Below are 24,650 nucleotides of genomic sequence, written 5' to 3'. Positions count from 1 at the left end.
ACTTAGCTAGCCCTTTGGTATGCCTCTGGGTAGGCTTAGATAATTTTTGCCAAAGTAGCTAGTCTTTTTGTGGTTGTTCATAGATCAAAATTTCCTATCATAGTCACTTCTTTTTTTATCATTCTGAGAAAAGATTGGGCCTCTATGAATGTATTTAAAATGTAGTACCATAACTCCTAAGCATGTTTGTTGCACTATCTGAGCCTGTACTCCTGAACCATAGGCAATGAAAAATCTGATTTCCGTGCCACATTGGACAGTTTCATAGAACATGTCCATGAATATACGAATCGTATGGCTTGCTGTCGTTTTAAAGAATTGATGTGATCTGGCTTTACCCAGAAACTCTTTGTTTATATGATAATGTAATAAGGCCAGGATCATACGATGATGGAAGTCGGGTTTGGGCTTGGATCCAACCTCTGGGTGACATTGATTTGATTTTAGTACTCCCTCTGAAATGTTTTGCTTTTGGCACCTTCCACATCCTCAGGAAATTCCAGGAACCTCAGATTCAGATTTAGAGATCTGTTCTCAAGGTCTTTGTATTTCAGATTTTCAGAGCACTTTAGTTCTTCCTGTGTTGAGACTCAAACATGTCTTCCACCACACCTATTCTCTTACAAGATTGCATTAAGCTGGTGGGAAAATATGCTAACTTAAAATCAACTTTGCCCAATTTAGTCTCTATCTGCTTTACCACCTTTCTAGTTTTTTTTATTTCACGATTATATATACTAGAACACTTTGTAGGATCTCCAGTAAAGTGTCCTGCATGGTTTTTGAATTCATTAAATTTTGATTTCAAAATGTAATCTCAAACTTTTGTCCCCGGTGTGAAAAAGTAGAGGCAGGTAATTCTATTTAAGGATCTTCTTCATATTCTAAATTTCTTCCTGCTTCCTCATACACATCAATTTCTTCATAGTTAGAAAATCTGTTCTTTTCCTTTCTGTTCATAAAGGTCAGGCTTTACATATTTGGCTTCATTTGGTTGATCATATTTTTGGCTTTACGTGCATTGTATGGCTGCTTCCCTCTTTTATTGGCCACAATTTTGTTCTGTTTTCTGAGTTTGTTGTAAATTCCTTCAGTATGCATTCAGCACAGCTCTGGGTTTTTCTAGACCTTCTGTTACCTTTAGCCCTAAGTTTTGTTTAGGTTCCTTGATGATGAGCACATCTTGGTTTGAGACCGGAGCAATTGTTGGAGGGATTTTATTGGGATCGTTATTATTCAGGGGTAGCAGTGGGAGACTGCATCTTTGTGAAGGACCTAGAAGTTTTTTTTCAAATGTTCAACATTTGCCATATTGGGCATTATCATGAAGGATTCAATTTAATCGAGGCAGATTACCTGCAAGTCATTTATAGGTAGTCCTAATTTTTATTATCTCAGTGCATACCTCCTCAGTATTGCACGTTATTGATTGTAGTTTATGCGCTGCTTATATTTGTGCATTTTTTGTATCTCTGTAGTATTTTCAAAGAGAGTACTGATAGCTAGAGTTTCTGCTCAGTTTTTCAGCGGCTCATGGCTACATGCCAGAAACATTTGAAGCCATTCTGTTGGTTCATATGCCTTTTCTTCTCTAGGCTCCTTCAAAGGTGTTAGACTTTTAATTTAATTTGCCTTATTTGATAGAGACTTCTAGCCGCTAATTCCTTACCTTAGAATATTCCCCAGACATCAGACTGAATCTCGAAAATCATGAGCATTACCTCTGTGTGCGGGTAGGGGGCATCGCTTAGCTCTGCTTCATCCACGCCATAAAATACATCCAAGATGCCTTTATAGGCCGCCTCCGCGCACTTACATCAGTTCTTTTATTTTTGCATCATCAGCGCTGATCCGGAGTGAGCCACCTAAGTTTTATTTTAAACTATTTTTTTGACGTTTTTGACAAACCTTTTTAGCTCAACCCAGTGAGGTTTAAACCCTGTGGTTCATGTCACAGAAAGATGTCTTTGACAGACCCCAACCTGGTTTGCCTCTGGTGCTTGGAGCTGGGCAACGACACCAAGGCTTGTGAAGACTGTCATGCCATGCATCCCAAGGTGCTTCAGAAGCGGTTCCTGAACCTCCTGGTTGCCTGAAGCCAGTCAACACTACGGCGCTCCAGGTGACGATCGTGCAGTAGGTCCCGGGTCCGCTCGCAGAGCCATTCTCGGTGCTCATCACAGCGTTCTTACGTCATTGTCGGCTAAGTCCCAATAAAAGTCTAAAAAGTCAAAGCGTTCTTTGACTTCACCATGCAAGTCCAAGGCTTCAAGCAAGGCGCAGGAACATCACATGTCTAAGCCATGCTCCCATGTGTCACCGGCGGAGCCTGGGTGTGCTCTGTGCCTCCCAGAGTTTCCTTGAACAATCCCCTCGCATTTGAAGAAGTTTTATGCTGTCTTGTGGTTCTACGAGTTTTATGAGGCCATGCACCTCATATTCGGGTGGGCGGACCCCTCTGGAGCCACTTCAGGCCCCATGGGTTCCGCAGGTATCCCCACTGGGTTCCTGCTGGCTGGTCCACCCTCAGCACAAGTCGAGCCCCTTGGAACCGGTTCTGGATCCAGATTGGGTGCAGTCGCGAAACTGCAACCTTCCCAGAGCCAGTTCCAGCAACATTGCTCCTGGTGCTGCCAACACTACCAGGTGGCATCAACCCCATCACCCTACCCTAATCTGATATGGAGCCGTACCGGCATCACCCGACGCTGACTCCAGCTGGAACTCAACCTTCTGATTCGGTGTAGCATATCTACTCTAACACCTTGGCAGAGCCCGGAGATAACTAGTATGAAGAAGTGGTGGGTGGATGCCAGTGGTTTCGATACTTCCCCACTGACTTGGTCTCTCCTCCTAGTGTGGCTACAGGGGAAGGGCCTTCCATTGCCATGGTGGTGAAAAGGGTGGCTGAGGTCAAGAACCTTATGCTACCCTTGATGACAGTCAAGAAAAACGCCTTGACAGAGGTGCTTCAGCCGGGAGTCACCCCACATACCCTCTACTACCTTTTAATGAAACTCTCACAGATGTTCTGCTCGGGATATGGGCCTAGCCCTGTTCAGGCACTCCTGTGCACAAGACAATTGCCCGCCGCCACCACCACCCTTCTCCTGGGGACCCAGCCTTCCTCACCCAGCGACCCACCACATAGAGCCTGGTCATCCAATCCTCCACGTCTAAACCTCGTGCATTCCCTAACACACCGCTGGATAGAGAATGCAAGATTCTGGATGCCATTGGTAAGAGGATGTTGTCTTCACCCAGCCTTGCACTGCGGTCTGTATACACTACGTGCTTCTTGTGCTGATATACCCACACAGTTTTGGATTTGGTTGCGCAAACGCTGCCCATGGTCTTGGAGGAGACCCGAGCCACCCTGACCAAGGAATTTCAGCTAGCAATAAGGCAAATTCAGTGCTCAAGCATTTTAAGGACAGCAGGTTTACGGCCCGGGCATTAGGTCTCTCCATGTCCCCACTCCAGCCCCAGTCTGCCTTTCGGCCCTTCTCTGGCTACAGTAGGGGCTACCAGCCACGTCCATTCTCACCCAGCCACCAAGGCCAACAGGCTGCCCAGTCCTATTGTGGCAGCGGATGCATCACCTACAAGCCCCATTGGACCCATGGCCACTCAGTCCCCCACATCTCTCCCTCCCAACAAGGCAGCCGCAGCCTCCAAACCCCTTTAGTTTACCCACACACCATTACTGGTAATCGGTCAACAGCAGGATTAGGCACCACTGGCCCCACTGGGCAGTACATAACATTGATCACATGGGGTGATCCTAATTGTTCAGCAGGGCTACAACTTCCCATTCACAAAAACCCCGCCGGCCATGCCATCCTTAGACTGGCTCATGGAGGACCACCTCTTCCTGCTTCATCAGGAAGTGCAGACTTTTGGCTATAGGAGCCATCGAGACGGTGCCGGCATCAGTATTAGGTCGTGGTTACTATTCCAGCTACTTTCTGGTGCCCAAGAAGGATGGAAGCCTCCACCTTTTATTAAACCTGCCCCGTTTCAATTCCTTCCGGAAGAATAAATTAAAGATGCTCACATTGGTTGAGGTCCTGTCTACTCTGGAGATGGATGATAGCACTGGACTTGCAGGACACCTATTTTCACATATCCGCCCTGCCTGCCTACACACATTACCTGCGGTTCATGGTGGGCCAAGGGCACTTTCAGTTCGCTCTGCTCCTTTTTGGCCTTGCCAGCACCCCTCAGTGTTTACCAAGGTGATACTGGTGGTCACAGCCCATGTGTAGAGGTAAGTGGTTCCAGTCTTCCCCTACCTCGACGACTGGCTGCTGAAGGCGAGCTCGCCCCAGGCAGTCGTCTTCCAAATCCAGACTATAGCGGACCTCCTGCATTCACTCCGGTTCAATATATATATATTTTTTTCTTCAAAAACCTTTATTGACAAATGTGCATATACAAATTACATGTTTGCATGGAGAGAGAGCACCATATACATCATTACATGTGCGGATTAAAAAGATCGAGAAAACAGATCAACAATGAACAGCCGCATGTACATCCACTACATAGGCACCCTTGAGCAAACAATTGTGGAAGTGAATCATGCCGCTACGGGAGAGGAGCAGGCCCATCTGGAGAAGGGTAAGAACAGGGAAGGAGGCGGCTACTGACCTACAATGGCGGCCGCCGCGGGCTGAATGCCGGCGGGGAGCACGGGAAAGGTAGTCTGGCTCAGGGGTGGACGAGTATGAAGGTATGTCACTAAGGGCCCCCATATGTCGAGTGGGCGAGATCTCGCGGGCCTCGGGACCCAGAATTCAGATAATAGGGTCTGGCATCGGGATGCATCTTCGAGCCATTGGGTGAACTTAGGCGCAGGTTTGCGACCCCAACACATGGACACCCTACGTCGCGCGAGGACGAGCAGCATAGTGATCAAGCAACGGGAGGCGTCTGGGCAATACTTAATAAAGCCTAGGAGGCAGAGCTGGGGGGCGGGCTGAACCGCAGAGGCGGTGATCTCAGATATTGCAGTACAGACCTCCCGCCAGTAGTCTGAGACCTTTGGGCACAACCAAGCAAGATGAGAGAAGTCCGAGGAAGGGGCAGAAAAGCGCAGGCACCTGTCACTGGGAATGAGTCCCAATTTATGTGGCTGAACGGGGGTGCGATAAAGCCTGTGTAGATATTTAAAGTATATGCGACGCAGGCGTTAGTTTGGAGATAATCACTTTGTTTGGTTGCAACAATAAAGCCAGTCGGCCTGGGAAATATCCACACCGAGGTCCTCACCCCACGCCACATGAGTGCAGTCAGTGGAAATGGGGGTGGCCGCCAGCGTGAGGGCGTAGAGTTTGGTAACCAACTTCCGAGGAGTGGGAGATGAATAAAGGACACTACTTTCTTCTCAGACAAACATGTTTTTTTGCGCATAAGGATATCTTTCTTGCCTAAGGTTGTGACACTGTTCCACATGGATCAAAACATCACCTTGCCAGGGTTCTGTGCTGAGCCTCACCATCTAAGGAGGAGGAGAAACTCCATCACTTGGACCCCAAGAGAGCAATGAGCTTCAACATAGCTCAGACCATAAAACACCAGGTGGCCGATTAGCTCCCTGTGGAGTTTGCTGGAGTAAAAAATGACAAGGCTGTGCAGAAAAAAAACATCGCTCTGTGGATCGTGCTCTGCAAAATGATCTGCTATGCCCTGGCTAAATAAACAGCCTCCGGAATTTCTCTGTGCTCATTCTAACAGGGCCAGTTGCTACCACTGCGTTAGCATGCGGTGTTCTTTCCAGACGGCTACGTGGGTATCTCTCCATACGTTCACAAAGCGCTACTGTCTGGACAGTCAGGTTCTCAGAGCGGGTTCTTTGCCCACATGGTCCTGCTGGACTCTCTCTTATTTAAATACACTCATAGATCTACCTCTGAATAGATACTGTTTTGGTATCTATTTGAAAAGTGAGTAACCTGTGGCTGGAAGTCTCTATCAGAAGAACGAGTTACTTATCTTCAGTAACGCTCTTTCAGATAGAGAAACGATTTTGCCTCTGATTTCTCACCAAGCCTCCCACCCTCCCCATTCTGTGATTGGGCTTTGTCCGTTAATAAGATCCCAAGTCTAGAAATCTGTACACTGGTGACACCAATTTGCTTTTCGGGCTCTGTGTCTGGAGGCTTGGACAGTCTTGGAAACCACTGTGTGGGAGTGGTGCCTTTATAGACCCTGCATGTCAGTCCCAGAGTGAAACAGTGTCAATAAGGAGCCGCACACAGAGGTAACGCTGAAAAGTTTCATGATACAGTCTGACATCTGGGGAATATTCAGAAGGTGAGGAACCTGTGGCTAGAAAGGGTCTCTACCAAAAAGAGTGTTATCGAAAGGTAAGTAACTTGTTCATCCTCTAGTACTGTATTCATGGTCATTGTTTCATGTAAAGAGCTCTCTGTTTGATACATGCTGAGGTTTGTGGTATTTAAACACTGTTATAAATAATAAATTACACAAGGAAAGCGAACTCTAGTAATGTATCGAACATAGAAACTTGAACAATGACACTATCAAGAACAATATAGGTGCCCACGAAAGTTAAACCTGTCAAACTATGGGCCTGATTTAGATCTTAGCGGGACTACTGCCGTCCAGCCGCAGTGGCGGCGGTTCCAAGTACTCCATCGAGCCGATGGCTTTCTGTCCGCCTTATTTAGATGCAGCATCAGAAAGACTGTTTCCCCCCATGTCGGCGGTCTTCTCTGCCTGCTAACAGTACTCCTTCGCCGCCAGGCTCGTTGGTTTGCGCCAAGCCAGTTTAGATGTTCCTGTTGTCTTGGCACTGTCCTGGTGGCGGATTCCTGATGGAGTGAGCCCCTGGTGATGTGGAGACAGGGAATTACTACTCATTATTGCCACACTACACATAAACGTTTTGAATGGGTCAAATGTATATGTTGGTTATGTGTAATGCCATTTTTTAATAAATATTTATCAAAAAAGATTCCTTTCTGTGTATTACTCTTTTAGTTGGTGACCATGAGGCCTACACATTTAGATCAATAACCTTTGATTTTTGACTGTGACACTGGACAAATATTATTACTCCAGGCTAGAATATACTTTTTGTTACTCTCAAAATTTATTTTTCATAGGAAAACACTTATATTCAATAAAATCATATTTTAAAATTGCATTCAATATATACTCTGATTGGGTGCTCTGGTACAATCTTATATATGCTATCTAACAATTCCGTATTACGGTATCTATCTCAGAGTCACACACAGTTCAAATCATGTACTTTCAAAATTGCAAATTAAATACTACACAAATACATTTCATATGCTTTAAAAAGTCCCACTGTCGACGCGTTTCGGTGCATAGGTTACAATAGTAGCACCTTCCTCAGGACGGACGAAAATTTAAAACCAAAGTTTTGTTCTTCTTTCTAAAAAAGAGAATGCATATAATTAATACCATTTCCCTATGGAGAGTTGATTCTAGTTCTGGGCTATGCTGTTAGTGTCACTATTACATGTTGTCTGCCCTTACTTTAAGTGTAGGGGTTGAAGTCCGTCTGTGGGTGTTCAGGACAACTTTATCACCTCTCAACTTTTGTGATTTTAGACCACTTGCCTCATAGTCAGTGGAGTCATAGAATTCTACAAAAAGAGCATGGAGTTATTTCACCATACTTTTTGAGCCTATTAGCCTATTCTCATGCTGTTAAGCAAAACACTTACTTTTAAAAAGTCACGTTGACACATGTTCAATGGTGTCTTAAAGCAGGTACGTCTTTCGATATGCACCGCCTGTATTCAGTTGTTTAGCTGTGCCTGTAAGGTACATAGATAATGCTATATACTTCAAATAATGATGTCATGGCACTGGTGTTTATTCTCAACAAATACATCCATATACCTACCAATAGGTTTTTCGCCTAATGTTTAAGTTCAGGCTGTCCTTCCCTGCACCTTTTCAAGTGGTGTCCTGATACCTGTACCGGAATAACATGACGTTCAATTTAAGTGTACAGTTATCCATAGATCATGGCTTTAGACATCTACCTATCTCCTACTCCTTCTAAATTAGAAAGGGGTTCAGTACATACCAGTTAGAGCCTGCAATATCTTGTGGCAGCCTGAATCTTGACAACGCTGTCTTCTTTTCTTTAAGCGCTGTCAGCCACACTGTAGGTTTTCTTGGGGGTGTTTTTACTTTTACTCCCAACCTGTGTATTAAAAGTCATATTGGAGGAGGTTTTATTTAGATCCTCGCATAGAAGAATCTTCTTATCGCATTCCCCAGATTTTGCCAAATTTGCTAATTACAAGTATGTCCTCTACTCTCATTGTCACTTATGCTGTTTTAAAGCAGTGCTGAGGTGTACTTTAATATTTCTTAATCAAAGGTAACTAACAGAAACCGTGCCCTGTTCACTTTGCAGTGCTACAGCGTTAAAAGCGATTGTCACAAGCAGCCCCTCCCTAGAGCACTTGCTTAATGACCTTCCCTAGAGCACTTGCTTAATGCAAGCTGATAGACTATGGTCTTCAGAAAAGGAGTACCACAACTTTCCCCCTTTCCTAGGATTTCATTCTTGGATACCCTAAGCGCTTAATAAAACAAGCATATAAGCGCGCCAAGTACTATAACCGTGATAGTCTGTTCGAGACATCGACAAAAACGAATGATCGTAATGATGGAATTATAATGGTATCAGACTACAACGGCTTTAGTAATAAGGTAAAAAACCTGATTAACAAGAACTGGGGCATATTGAATAAGGTAGGAGTGATACCAATGGCTAAACCAACATATGCATACAGGAGGAACAAGACCATCAGGAATCATTTAGTGCATACCTTTAAAGAACCAAAGAGTGGGGGACTAAGGAATATTGCAAATAATACTCCTATTAGGGGAAACCTGCCATGTGGGTCTTGCTCACACTGTAAGAGCATCATTAAGACCGACAAACTGGAAATCAACGGTATAACTCATTGGATGAACGAACATGTCAATTGTCGCACATCTAATGTAGTGTACCTATTGCTGTGTCCTTGTAACAAATGTTACATTGGAGAAACCGGACGTGAAATGCGTCTACGGCTCACGGAGCATCGATCCGCAATAAGAAACCAAAGAAAGAATGCTCCTTTGGTTGGTTGGATATCTGAAAACCACAATATGGATGACATCAAGTGGTTCATTTTAGAAAAGATCAAGATTTCAGTAAGGGGAGGAGATTTAAACAAAAAACGTAAACAGAGAGAACAGTTTTATATGTCCAAATTTAAATCTTATTATCTAGGACTTAACGGTCGAGAGGAATGGGACAGAATGATTAGATAGTGCCGCAGATTTCTGCCCCACCACATCCAAGAAATACAGGATAGTAATATGAAAGTCTGTAATCATCTCCCTAATAAATATCAGGATTAACACGACTCAAATTAAGGCTGGCCCCAATGGGGAGAAATAAGCAAGTATAGGCAATGAAAATGGTATTATGTATTTAGGATGGCATTGTAGCTATAATGCAAGTATTTTCTGTAAAGACTATGCAAAAGAATCATGTTGTATTGGACATTGTTAACTAAAAGCACAATGCAGGTATACCCAATGTAACACGGTGACTGTTCTATTTTATTTTTATAACTGAATAAAGCAGACATGCAGTGTAGAAGATGTCCAATAGCAAGGTTGAACTTTATACCCATTAATTTTACGGTAACTGTTTTTTTCTTGTTGTATAGAAGAATACACAAATGATATGAAATGTAGTATATGGTGAATAGCAATAGTGAACCGTATGACATTTGGTGTGGAGTATAAATTGTTTTGACCTACGACCATAGGGTGGGATAAGGGGACACACCTCACAATAAGAAATGTGTGAAAATTGGCATGCCCTACAGGTTTATTGAAATATGTGACCATGGAACCACCAGCCGAGTAGAGGAGTAACAGTTGAGCACAGAATGAGGCAGTTAATGAGCATTGCATCCTAGTACTTCTGTGCACAAAGAGAACTATGGCATAATACCAAGATGCCAGTTGCAAATCAATTAAACAGTATCTTGTGTAATTAGATAGACTAATACTCAAATTCTGTGAAATATAGGGCTGGGGACCAATTCAGTGACCGTGTAGTTCCTTAACAATGCAGCATAGCGAACTGCAAAAATGGTGTGAATTTAATGTGAACTTGTAACCAGCAAGGTAGAAATATTAACCTGGATAAATTCGAAAATCAACAACCAGGGGGACCGGGGATTGAACCCGTGGTTCTGTAGTTCGCAAACTAGACTAAAAAACTACAAAAATGGCGGCCGAAAATGATCGAAATTCGGTCTGAACAAACTGGTGTGCCCAGGAGGAAGTTTACAATATCAAAATAAGATGGGATATTGTTATAAATAAATTAGAAATAATACAAGTCACCAGCTGAAAATTCGGCAAATATGGATAAATTCGAAAATCAGTAACCAGGGGGACCGGGGATCGAACCCGTGGTTCTGTAGTTCGCAAATAAGACTTAAAAACTACGAAAATGGCGGCCGAAAACGATCGAAACTCGGTCTGAACAAACCGGTGTGCCCAGGAGGAAGTTTACAATATTAAAAGAAAAGGGGACAGTGTTATAAATAAATTAGAAATAATAATAGTCACCAGCTTAAAATTCGGCAAACAGGAGGACCCGGGATTGAACCCATGGACCTGTAGTCCTTAAAGGATTGATGCAAAAAACTACTAAAATGGCGCCGATAGACGGCTACCTTAATTGAATGTTAAATACCAATTTGGCAGGTAATAGGCATCCAATTAAGTATGCCTAGGGGTATTTAAAGCCTGCACAAACGACTGCATTCACCAGTTGCGGTGGAAGCAGGACGTTGTGACAAGCAGGCTCGCCGATTTTTAAAGGTAAGGACCGCTTTGTTGCAAACTAGATGGATAGAAGACTTGAGTAAGCATTGGGCACTCGAATGTATGTAAAGTGAGGGAGAGAATCTTTTCTCCTATGCAGGATTCCAAGAATGAAATCCTAGGAAAGGGGGAAAGTTGTGGTACTCCTTTTCTGAAGACCATAGTCTATCAGCTTGCATTAAGCAAGTGCTCTAGGGAAGGTCATTAAGCAAGTGCTCTAGGGAGGGGCTGCTTGTGACAATCGCTTTTAACGCTGTAGCACTGCAAAGTGAACAGGGCACGGTTTCTGTTAGTTACCTTTGATTAAGAAATATTAAAGTACACCTCAGCACTGCTTTAAAACAGCATAAGTGACAATGAGAGTAGAGGACATACTTGTAATTAGCAAATTTGGCAAAATCTGGGGAATGCGATAAGAAGATTCTTCTATGCGAGGATCTAAATAAAACCTCCTCCAATATGACTTTTAATACACAGGTTGGGAGTAAAAGTAAAAACACCCCCAAGAAAACCTACAGTGTGGCTGACAGCGCTTAAAGAAAAGAAGACAGCGTTGTCAAGATTCAGGCTGCCACAAGATATTGCAGGCTCTAACTGGTATGTACTGAACCCCTTTCTAATTTAGAAGGAGTAGGAGATAGGTAGATGTCTAAAGCCATGATCTATGGATAACTGTACACTTAAATTGAACGTCATGTTATTCCGGTACAGGTATCAGGACACCACTTGAAAAGGTGCAGGGAAGGACAGCCTGAACTTAAACATTAGGCGAAAAACCTATTGGTAGGTATATGGATGTATTTGTTGAGAATAAACACCAGTGCCATGACATCATTATTTGAAGTATATAGCATTATCTATGTACCTTACAGGCACAGCTAAACAACTGAATACAGGCGGTGCATATCGAAAGACGTACCTGCTTTAAGACACCATTGAACATGTGTCAACGTGACTTTTTAAAAGTAAGTGTTTTGCTTAACAGCATGAGAATAGGCTAATAGGCTCAAAAAGTATGGTGAAATAACTCCATGCTCTTTTTGTAGAATTCTATGACTCCACTGACTATGAGGCAAGTGGTCTAAAATCACAAAAGTTGAGAGGTGATAAAGTTGTCTTGAACACCCACAGACGGACTTCAACCCCTACACTTAAAGTAAGGGCAGACAACATGTAATAGTGACACTAACAGCATAGCCCAGAACTAGAATCAACTCTCCATAGGGAAATGGTATTAATTATATGCATTCTCTTTTTTAGAAAGAAGAACAAAACTTTGGTTTTAAATTTTCGTCCGTCCTGAGGAAGGTGCTACTATTGTAACCTATGCACCGAAACGCGTCGACAGTGGGACTTTTTAAAGCATATGAAATGTATTTGTGTAGTATTTAATTTGCAATTTTGAAAGTACATGATTTGAACTGTGTGTGACTCTGAGATAGATACCGTAATACGGAATTGTTAGATAGCATATATAAGATTGTACCAGAGCACCCAATCAGAGTATATATTGAATGCAATTTTAAAATATGATTTTATTGAATATAAGTGTTTTCCTATGAAAAATAAATTTTGAGAGTAACAAAAAGTATATTCTAGCCTGGAGTAATAATATTTGTCCAGTGTCACAGTCAAAAATCAAAGGTTATTGATCTAAATGTGTAGGCCTCATGGTCACCAACTAAAAGAGTAATACACAGAAAGGAATCTTTTTTGATAAATATCTGACACCCAGTCCTTTCTGGTCCCTGGGAAACTCTCTTTTTTGAGATTTTTTAATAAATAGCATAGTACACCAACAGACTCAATTGAATGTACACCCACAGGCACCACAAGCACAACACCCACAACCACCCAAAAAATATTTTTTTAAGTGTCAATACAGATGTGTACATTTTACCCTGATAAGTTATAAGATGAACACTTATGCATGACACACGGAAACATTGCATGTAAGAGCAATGTAAGAATATACGAAGCAAAGACAAATGTTAACACATGATTCATAGTGAGACAAGTGACACAGAAGTCTACCTTAGATTCCAGCAACAACGGGGTTGCTTAGCATTGTGGGTAAGTAGCAGGAGGACAGGAAGGATCTGGTCAGTGGGGCACAAGATGGAAACCAAGTGGGAAACCGAAAAAAGTAAGTTTTCACCTCTTTTTCTTTGATTCCCAACTCAAGTTTGAAGGTGTCCCGCCACAGTTACCTCAACGGAAAGGCACATCGTAATAGGCACAGTAGTAATGTTGGCAGGATTCCCTCCATCAGCCGATTTTGCCTACGATGCCGCCAACACAGGAGGAAGATTCTGGTGGAGAAGGCGGAACTCAGACGGTCTTTCCTCCATAGAGCCGCCAACATCTAAATACAGCAGGTGGACAACCAAGGCGGCAGGCGGGAAAACTGTCAGAATAGCAATGGCAAGAACAGATCCACCAACATCTAAATCGATCCCTATATATCTGTGAAAATTCTTCAAATTATTGACACCATACCACCCATTCCATCTAGACAAGCCACCTCCTAAGTAATGTGTATCTCATAGGCGGTGAGCTCTCTATCCAAGGTCTACATGCCTGCCAAGTTGTACTCAAGGAAAATACCTCTCAACTGATACTAGTCCTTCCAAATCTAATGCTTCTGTGGACATCCCCTGGTGGCATGTGCAGGCATTTCCAGACTCATAGCAATCCAGCTCCTTCCTCCACCCCTCCATTGAGGCTCTTGATCATTCCATACTTTAGCAGTGTCACTTTTGTCCACCAGAATACCCAGGCACAGCTAGGCCATTTTATATCTGTAACTGTCTATATCGACCATGATGTGTCAGTGTCATTTTGGGGTCCATAGGAAGCCACCAACCCAGAACAACCCCCCCCCCCCTCCCCCGGACTATCTTCTTACAGTTCCAAACAGTGTGCATTAATTCACCACACTGGGACAAGCATCTCAAACAGTTAGTTACCACCCCTTGCTTCAGTGGCTGTATGGAATGATATGTTGAAAATAATAATATATTATTCAATAGTGCCACTAATGTATTGGCAAGGCATGGTAAAAAAAACTTCTGCTTCTGAATCCGGTCACTTGCTGCAAGATATTCACAGCATATATATTTAGAAATGCTATTAAATCTTTTTAGTGGTGAGTAACCTGTTTTTGATAATTGGCAGATGTTTCATTGCTTCCCTTGCATGGGGAGAATGTCCCAGACATATGAAAGCAGCAGGAATCTGATAGGGTAGGAGTAAATATGTTACTACTAAGAGTATCATTCTTCTTGGTTCCCGGCCTTACAATGAAAATGAATGTTGTAGTTGACATCCAAGCTGTATACTGGTTTAACTTGCAATGTTTGTGTTTTCTCATCCCTGCTTCTTAGGGTTTTGGAAAGAGTGTTTGAGCGCCATGTGGAACAAAATCGCCATCGCTTAGATGAGGTAAGCCCTTCCTCCTTTGACAATTGTTTAAAACCTCCTTGTTATTGTCTAGTTGCACATATGCAATACACTGCCAGGATGTCTTGGTGACCTAAATGCTCCCCACTGAGAAATGCGGTGTTCTCAAGGTCATAAGATCAAGATCTGGCTTACTCAACCTTCCATCCTTCCGAGGTCGTTACATTGAGTAACATAAATTGAGTCAGAGTATTATCTCTTATTTACACTATCTAGAAATAGCACAACTGGGGTTTGACGTGCAATTTAAAAAATACTATTATTAATACTGTTACCAGGCTGTTCTTTTAAAAGATGGCAGTTTTACTGAGTGCAATAAAACAAACCTGGCAAGTATATCAAGGAATTTATGGCGGAGAATACACATCAAAAAACATTTTTTTTCTGTCTTCAGCACAAGATTGTTAGTACTGTAAGACAATAGTATCTCATTACTAGAGTGTGCCTTACTGAGTATTTGCCATCATGAGAGAATCCTATTGCTAGAGTCTCACTGGGTAGAATTTTCAGACTACACAAATGCTATGTGGATAAGTGTTTCCACCCGTGCGTCTACTATGTCACTTACCAATGTAGTTCTAAGTATGCATTTGCATCATAGAGCGGCATAAGGGGTCAGTCAGGGAGATAGACCAGTAAAGTTTTCTACAGAATGATGACCTTAGTTAATTGCTCTTTCTTTTTAAATATTACATATTGGTTGAAAAAATTATCATAGGTGAAATATTGAAGAGTGCACTTTGTATGCAAAAATCCAATGTGACCTTCAACATGGTTTTCTGCTACATATCCTTGTCTTTTTTTCTTCAACAGAGGAAAATGCACCACCTCTTGGACATCCTTCGATCAGACCTGGGTTATAAGAGGGAGAGCACTGAAGATCTCAACAGCAGTAAAAATCCTAGTTTCTTCCTCAGGAAGACCTCAAGATCTAAATTGGTGCTTGATACAGAGATGTTAGGCAAAGGCACTGAGAGTTATGATTATCTGAGAAAGAAAAACTTGTCATCACCTCAGCAGCTACAAATTGAAAAGCTTTTAGAGAAGGAAATCGCACAACCAGCAAATGGAAAACATATCCTGAATGATTTTCTAACGGAAGAGCTGAGACAACCTACGAATTTGGGTATGAACCAGGACACAGATCCACTCTCCTCAGATAATGATGCTGAACTGTCACTGACTCATGACCTAAATCCCCTCCCATTAGATAAGGATCTTGATCACACTTTGCCAGAGCAGGATGTGAATTCCAAACCACTGGATCAGAATGTGAAACCGCTATCATCACACCAGGAAGAACGGGCAGATGTTTTACACACTCCAGAACCACCGTTGAACAATTCTGACTCTTGCTGTGAACTTCAAAGGCAGTCAAAAGAAATAGAAAAGCTTGAAAGATATTTTGCACGTTCTATCGTAGTTTCTGCTGAGAATAGTGTGTCTTCATTTAATCCTGGAGCTGACCCCAGTGGAGCAGGTGATGTGCAAAGTGAAAGAAATGTTTTTTTCCAATAAAATCCGTATTGGTTGGTAAAACAAGAACATTACATACATAATAGTTACTTGTGGTGTACTGTCCAACTTGCCTAGGCATGGAAAGAAGAAAAAAGTGTCGATGAGGGTGTCATTAAATTATCAATTAAAAATTTATGACTGAGAAAATAGTTTGTGTACTATCTAGTCAAATAAAGCTGTATAGACAGATGAGTAGAAGTTAGTGAACCCGGAACAGTTACAGAATAATTTGGATCGCAAATGAACACGTTTATTATGTTTAATTTTAAATGTGATACTTCAAGAGCAAGTTCTTTAAAGTCCCATGGGTATGTTTAAACTTGGATGTCAAGTGGAGATCCGGAAAGTTCAAACACATGTCAAGTTAACCACACGGTATATAACTTATTTCCCTATTGGCTTATATCGATATCCTGAAGTCCGCACATAAATTCCACTGTCCTGACTAACAAAACGGATCATAATTTGCCGAAAATGCTTAGAGTCAATTAAAATACAAATTGTTTGGGTTTCCTTTTCAGACCTGTAATGTGTATAGGATCTCAGGTACATTGGCAAGATCTGAACACTTTTCCTAAATTCATGAAAACATGTTGAACCATATCAGGACTAGAAAAATCCACTCGCCCGCTCGCATTTGCGAGGCTGATTTAATTAAGACGAGCTATATTTTGGTCCTACTCGCCCTTTCTGGCGAGTAGGAAGACAAACTGACTTTTGGCCTCTGTCTCTGAAAGCAGAGCAAATGTGACAAGATAGCTAGATTTAAAGGCATCTTTATTGCTCACAAAGTGAATGAGCAATTAAAATGCCTTTAAATCTTGTTAACTTGTCACATTTGCTCAGCTTTTAGAGACAGAGGTTAAGTGCATCACAGTCGGGTTGAGTGAATTATTTTAAGTTACTATGATTTTTCGAGCCCGCATATTAATGTTCATTTGCCCAAGAGTAAATGGGTAAGTTCCTAAAAGAAAGATGAAAGTGGTGTGTGTAGTTGAAAAGCATACTTGCAGTTAATTCACATTGGTCAGTGCTTTGTATGGATATGGAGCTTAAAACACGCAGTTTCGTCTGGGAGTATATGTCATCCCATACAAATCAAGTTCTATTCAGAACATTTGTAATAGGGTGACTGCAAGTTAGGGACCAATCATTTGTTTTATTTTGCAATAATTTACATAGTGTTGAGACGATTAGTCAAAGGGTGAGCATTTTAATAGACCATCCACATCCATAATGGTACTTGTTGATGTCACATGGACGTTTACTGAAGCCTGTCAAGATTCTGAATAATGAACTGGCTGTGAAGAGAATACTCAAACATCTGGTCAAGTGCAGAGGCACAGTTGCGTAATATCTTGCTTCTAAGCACAAGAGACCAATAAAGCCACATGTAGGATCCACTTTAGGGAGTAGACAAGGGTTTTTCACTGTATCAATGGCTAATGAGAACAGTTCAATTCCAAGTCATTTAAAGATAGAGGGACATTGTTAGTGCCCGATTTAATACACAGTTTCACATGTTTAATTGCTAAAACAGTGATCCATTGTCCTCGGTCTTTCCCAAGACCAGGTTTGACAACTGTTAGCCATTTTCTCTTTGTTGGTAGTTACAAAGATCCTCCATTCCCTATTTTATGCATTCCTGTGTACGCATCCCCACTCTTCCACTCTCCTCCTCTCTGGAGCCTGTTGGCGACCCAAAGATTTCAAATTTTTTACTTTCTACCGGAGGCAGGGCAATCAATGGTTCATAGAGCATTTGTGTTCTTATACCTTAAGCAATCCTTTGCCTGAGGCTCGCATGCTTTTTTTAATGGCTTGATGTATCTTCCTTCTAGCATCTTTTTGATGTTGAAATCCCTTCCTCCTCCCCCCCCCCGATTTGAAATAATTTGAAATAGTAAAAACAATGTTCTGAGACATGTTAGTTACATATTTGTGTTCTACATTTTAAATTGTTGATTACTTTTTTTTACCATTTATCATGTGACATGTAGCAATGTTTATGCAGTACTGCCACTTTTAAACTGAATAAAACAACGTGTGAGTCTTACTAAGAAGCGAGTGGAGCAATACAGATTGAAGCTGAGTGTTCGGTGTTTGACATTGTTCTGCATTCTGTCCATCAACTGTTGTTGTGTTAGGTCTTGGGCATTGACAGTTTGTATGTTGCATGTTTCATCTTGATATCAATGACATTTATGCACTGGATATGAAACAGATTAGTAAATCACTTGTCCATATGTAGCCTAAAAGATATTGAGACAGTTTAAGGATGCAATGGGCAGTCAGCCAAAGAGGCAGTGTCAGTGATTTTGTCATTTCAAAGAACTAAATATACACAAGTGCGCTCTATAGTTAAAGTGTTTTTGGAGAAAAAAGGTGCCCACTTAGTTCAAAGCCATAGTGCTAACTCCAGGATAAATGTATCACTTAAGCTGCTAATTTGTTAACTAACACATGTGAAGCACTCAGATCCAGAAGGTCAGTCACGTGCTAAAGGTTTACTGGTTTCTAAATGCAATAAAGATTTAATTTCTTAATTTAGAGTGGTTTCTTTAATGAGTGTAAACTCTTTATTTTCCAATGTTAATTTTATGATGTTGGTATTTGTTATGCTTCTCTCTGCAGCTACTAAAGAAGCCAAGCTGAGGGCTTTTTTTCAAAGAAAACATATTTGTTTGAATATGCATTAGGTCCTGTTGCATTTGTTTTGAGGGCTTCCTTGAGGTAATGCTCTATTGCCATGTGATCAGAACTAGATGCTGAGGGCTTGTGCAGGAGAGAAGTGTGCAGTAAGTGATGGTAGTAATAGGTTTCTTGGTAGAATGTATAGGACACAGAAAATAAGCAAAGTGGATAGAAAAATTATCTGTGTTACATACGACTGACAGTCTTGTCTAGATCACTGCTACTTTAAGCTTTGTCAAATACTGAGCTGTTGATCAACCAATTGGAGGCTCCATCTTCCCCACTGTTTAGAGTAGCCATTATATGGATAATGCTTGCATTTATTGTGATACCTGATTTGTGTCTAACTGCAATTATTTTAAATACTAATATGGAGGAGTATACAGGGGTAAAACCCCAATTTGAATTTTAAAAACAAAATGTAGACTTTTGCATGTCAGCAATGTTCGCAATTAGAAGGATATGGGAGAGAAAAAGAAAGAAAATTGTAAAGTAAGAATGTTCTGGAATTTCCTGTAAACAAAAGATTGTGCATTTGTGTCTTCTTCATCTCTCTGGTGTTCCGTATACTACAGATTTGGTCACCTTATGGCCACTTCAGAGCTCTGTCTTACAACCAAGATTGTACATTGGTGCTTTTTGGCAATACTACTCTGTCACTATATCGGACAATGCCCCACACCACCTCAAAAGAAATGTCTCTTTATATTCTTGAAAAAGATAATATAGAATGAATGAATGTTGAAAATAATTTTAGCAAAACTAGCCTTGTAGTTGGAGTTTTTAATCTGTGGTCTTATCAGAGCAAAAACATTTAAATCCGCTATTTTATCATGCACTCAGGAGCCATGAGCTACAAATAAATGATAACATTAATGACTAATGAAGTAGCCCATATTCTAGATGTATTAATCTGTGAGGGTGATCTGCACATAAGGAAAGTATGAGTGGCAACACGGGGGTCCGAACTCCGTTTCACAAACCATCAAGACCAAACTGTCCAGGAAAACTTGTAAGCACATCAGGCTCATGAAGTCATGGTCTTCTTGACCAGTCAGCAGCAAGTCTTGTGGTGACCAGCTGGACCAGGCTGTGAAAAAGACCCCCTAGACTTAGAAGGAGAGAGTCAAACTGAGGAATGAGAGAAGGAAAATTTGTAGCCAACTCCGGAAGATGAAGGAACCAGGCAGAGGTAGGTCAGTCTCGGCAACAGGACGAGACTGTAGGTAAACTGTCTCATGAATAGAATCACCATCAGGTGAAAGGCAGAAAACCCTCTTTTCCTGTAAAAGGCGCCTGTGGCCCAGGCCTGTGGGTTCACACACTAGCTCAGAAAGACAGGGAGATAGCAATTCAGGAACGCCTCAAAGACGCCCAAGTCCGGAGTTCTCCAGAGATCAAAGACATCCTAAATAAAATGATGGATCCATTCTCCAATCTTTTGAGACTCAAAGGTGGCGGAAGTGCCAATCTGCATTGTACTCTGTGGTGATGATGATGTGAAAACAGTGCTTCCAGAAGTCTCTGGCAAAAGCTGTATGGTGTATTGATCTTTGCCCCATGCCTGTTCACAGGGTGAACTGCAGGTAAATTGCCCATCCTGAGAAATGTACTGCAATTAGCCTTGTTTTTGGCAAAACTCTGAATGGCAAAGGTGCAAACAAGAACCTCCAGAGTATTAATTTGGAGTTATTGTTGTGTTAACTACTATGTGCATTCCGTGAATAAACCATTTGGGTTAGCTTCTCAGACTGACCAGTGGGTATCTGACTCAAAAACCAGATCAGCATTCATTCAAGCTGACATTACCATTGCAGGACCTAATGTTTGATGATAGCTAGAGAAGCAGTGAACAGGATCCTTGTCCAGCAAGATATGGTCTTAATAGGACAGGCCCAAATTTAGATGGTCTGTATTCCATTTAAAAAACCAAATTCTTTTCATTGATAATACAAGGCATTCAGGAGTAAATACATCAGAGCAATCAAGGACATCCGCAATAAACCCAGTGCACGGACTCATAGTACTACTGTTTGTCCACATTCCTTCATCCATCCCCAGTGGCACCCTCTTCGAATATATCATATCTCAGATTTGTAGAGATACTTGGTCTCGCGGAGGGGGCCCAGACACAGACTTCTCCGATAGACGTTCTATTTGCCCCAGATTTGTTCCCATTTCTTGGGACAACCCCTGCTTTCATATACAACTTCCTCAGCCACCATGCTGAGTCCATATCTTTCTCCCAGTCTCGGAGAGTTGGTGCGGTGGACGCTCCATAAAAACGAGCGATGTTATGTTTGGCGATCGTCATCCCCAAGGTCACCCATGCCTAGTTAGATCAATAGCTTCCCATATGTTTAAAAGACACCACTTAGGCAATGGCACCAGCTCCACCCCCAGACACCTCATGCATACAGTGTGTTATTGCCTCCCAGAAACCTCTCACCGCTGGGTATTCCCATAATATGTGATAGAATGTACCCTCCCAGCCACACTGTCTTTGACAACCAGAGTCAAATACACTGCCCATCTTGATTAGCGTATAGCAGGAGAACTTGGATCTATGCAGTATCCTGAGCTGCAGTAGTCTGAACCTTGCTGATATGGCCACCTCCTTGTGTAAGGCCAGCGCCTCCGACCTATCCTTGTCTGCTAGCTCCCCCAAGTCTGCACGCCACTGTTCTTGGAGACACAGGAGAGGGTCCAGGAACTAGTTAATGAACTTTTGATAGGTCAGGGAGATTGCGCTGTGGCCCATATGGTCAGTTAGGAGCCTATCCTTCAGCGGGGAAGATTCCAGGAGCTCATCCCCTCTTGGGATGGCTGCCAGGAAAGTGTCTCTAATTTGCAGGTATCTATATGTTTCGGTAACTGCAAGTCCTAGTCTTGCTGCAATGGGATGCAGGGAATCACCCCCCCCCCTCCCGGACCACAGGTCAACCACTCTGGAGATACCTATGACGTCCCACCTGTCGAAGCCGGAACATCTGCTCAGCGCGCCCAGCTTCTCCATAACCCATAGCAGGATTGCTTGTGGTACCTTATTTTGCCACCCCATCTTTCTATGTACCGCGTGCCAAATCTGAACTGTGTTTTTCGTTGGTCCCGCAAGATGAATGTGTCTAGGATCAGTATCCCTTGCATATCCTACAGGTTGCAGGACATACCTATCTATTCGATATGCAGATTCTTCTGGTGTTCTGTGCTCCCATTGATTAATAGCCACCAGTTGTGCAGCCCAGTAATTATTTCCAGACGTCAGGCAGCACTATCCCATTGTCATACCTCCCCCGTATCAATTTCTTAGTGGCTATCCACTGGAGTTTCCCATCCCACAGTAGACCTCTAAGCTCACCTTCTACTGCCCTAAAATAGGGCTCTGGGACCAGGTGTGATTTCCAATGCATATAGAAAACAGGGGAGCGCCGTCATTTTAAATAGGGCCGCTCAACCCGGTAAGGAGAGCGACAGTGAACTCCAGTGGTGAACATCTCCCTTCAATCGTATCAGAGGCGCCTGGAGATTGCAGGTGTAAAAAGATCTGGGTCTGTTATAATTAAGGCTCCCTGTTTCAGTTTTTATGGATTTTTACAGATAAGGTAACTCTCCGTGCAGTCATACATGAATTATAGGCCAGCAGCTGAGCGGATGGAAAGCACAGGAAATTGAAAAACAGGATGAAATTTCTTTAAACAATGGCATATCTCAACATACATTTATGGTCTAATGCTAGTATTTACCAGTGGATGTATTGTTGTGTAATATTTGGCAGCTTAAATAGCTAAAACACGACAGACATCAAAGTAGGAGTGCACGTCTATCGGGTAAATAGATATGGAAATGTACAGTTTTACCACTTCATTTATATGCAAAACACAAAATAAATATGGATAAATACAGACGGAAATGGCCCTTAAATAAATACCATGAAACCGGGAGCCCTAGTTAATATATATATATATATATATATATATATATATATATATATATATATATATATATATATACATACATACATACATACATACATACATACATACATACCAAGGTAGCGGAAACCATCCATGGTGACCCGGAGTATTTCCCAGAATCTTTGAATATATTCAGTATTCTACTTATTGAGGAACGAGATGCTGCCACATAAAGGGGCACATCATCCGCATATACAGATATTCTATCTTCCCATACCTCCATCCAACACAGTCTCCATATCAGTGGGTCTCTCCAAACCCAGGTCGCCGGGGAACCAAGAATCAAGACAAAAATTAGTGGTGAGAGAGGACAGCCCTCTCTGGAGGGGGAATATCCTGGATGTTCTATCATTCACTACTACCTGTGCCAGGGGCTTTTCATACAGTAGCCGCAGCCATGTTAGAAACTTAGGTCCAAAACCCATTTTCTAAAGCACAGCAAATGGGTATGGCCATTTGACCTTGCTGAATTCCATACCGGCATCGAGAGATATGACAGCTGCCTCATCCTGTATTGTTTCCACCCGCCCAAGCACGCCCTGAAGATGTCTCAAATTAAGTGCTGTATTTCACCCTGGCACAAAAACGGACTTGTACAGGTATACCAGTTTAGGGAGGATTTGTATTAGCCAGAATGCTAGTAATTTGGCTAGTGTGGGAACTGGGGTCACCAGTTCCCCAGGGGGTAGCTTGGCGCGAGTAGGCAGGCACCCAAAAGCTGAGGTGTAAAGTGACCATACAGCACACACATCCACTGGGACAGGAAACACACGCAATGACTGACACCACACCAGTGAGTTTGAGTAAAAATCAAATAGCTTTTATCTAGATCAGAGTCAGGGTAATCAATAATCACGGTATCTCTATTTCATCAGAGCATTTCGTAAAGCAGGGATAAACATGTCATTTCATGAGGCAGGAATAAACATGTCATTTCATCAGAGCGTTTCAGCAAGGTTAAACATGGCATTTCATCAGAGCATTTCATAAAGATTCAGCATGTTATTTAAGGCAATTAATCAGCATTTCATTAGGCAAGAATTAAACTTTCTGTCAGTAAACATTTCCTTCAATCTGAGTAGCATTAGCAAACAACATTTCCTTAGGCCAACGGTATCCCATACATCAGGTGAACGATCAGCCCTTCATACAGCAGGAGTCAACAGGGCCTTGGGCGGATTATTCCCCATTCCTGGGGCAAGTGGGGGCCAACAGGGCCCAACGATAGTATTCCCCGGGGGAGGGGCGAGCTCAGGGCCTCCCTCCGGCCTTCCGCCCTCCTCCCCGGGGGTTACCTGAACCTTCGGCCTCCTCGGGGCCCTAGCGGTGGGTTTCAGGCAGGGAGGGGGCTCACTCTCCTTTGAGCCCCTCCCGCCAGCTGTGAGAGCTTTCCGGCGGTGTCCGGGATATGCCGGGGGGTACGCGGGAGCCCCCGGCGGATCCAGATGCAACCGGGAAGCCCCGCGCTGGCAGGGAGCCGGTTCCGGGCCCTCCGCTGGGGCCCGGGAAACAATCCCGCAGGTCTCGAGGAATGCGCGCCCGCAGCCGCCAATGGCAGCGCGGTCTGTGGGGCACGGCTGTGTGGACAATGGGCTCGTGGCGGGGGCGGGAGCGGAGTCCGGGAGGATGCCCCCGTCACGTAAACTGAGATGGCGGCCTCCGGGCCTGTGCGGCCCACCCTGGATTCCGGCAGCCCTCTTCTAACTGAGGGCCGCCACAAGGATCGTGCAGCGACGGGCCCATGGCGGAGCAATTGCCCAGGACGCGCCGGCAATGGCGGGTCCCCGAACTCCTCAGCGGGCCCCGGGGACGTCGGCGGCGTTCCGCCCACACAGCGCCGGGCCGTGGCGGTGAGTGTTCCTTTAGCGCCCCGGCAGGGGTGGGGGGACTTCGGGACCAGGCCAGCAGTTTGGGCGATATTGCCGGTACCCAGCGCTCCCCCAAGCCCAGCAGGGGGGGGAGCGCAGAGACACAGTGCAGTGCAGTTCTAGGCGGGACAGGCCACACAACAGTGGCAGTTTAGTACAGGGGTCCCAGGTGGAGTCGGGGAGCGCAGGGGTGACAGCGCCAATACCTGGTTGATCCCCC

At 43.2% G+C, this 24,650-nt stretch overlaps 1 protein-coding gene across 1 annotated transcript in view; it reads left to right on the top strand.

The window, feature by feature from the left end:
- SPATA7 (spermatogenesis associated 7) overlaps positions 1-18,440 on the top strand; it is a 517,137-nt gene extending 498,697 nt beyond the window's left edge. The window contains exons 16-17 of the mRNA XM_085627838.1: positions 14,301-14,358; positions 15,190-18,440. Coding sequence (XP_085483964.1) covers positions 14,301-14,358; positions 15,190-15,894 — 763 coding nt within the window. The 3' untranslated portion in view covers positions 15,895-18,440. The remainder of the gene's footprint in view (positions 1-14,300; positions 14,359-15,189) is intronic.
- The last annotated feature ends 6,210 nt before the right edge of the window (positions 18,441-24,650 follow it).

This window comes from Triturus cristatus, chromosome 9 (genome assembly GCF_964204655.1).
Source record: "Triturus cristatus chromosome 9, aTriCri1.1, whole genome shotgun sequence".
Classification (NCBI taxonomy): Eukaryota; Metazoa; Chordata; class Amphibia; order Caudata; family Salamandridae; genus Triturus; species Triturus cristatus.
The sequence above is the reverse complement of the archived record's forward strand: the minus strand, read 5'-3'. Positions and strand labels throughout refer to the sequence as shown.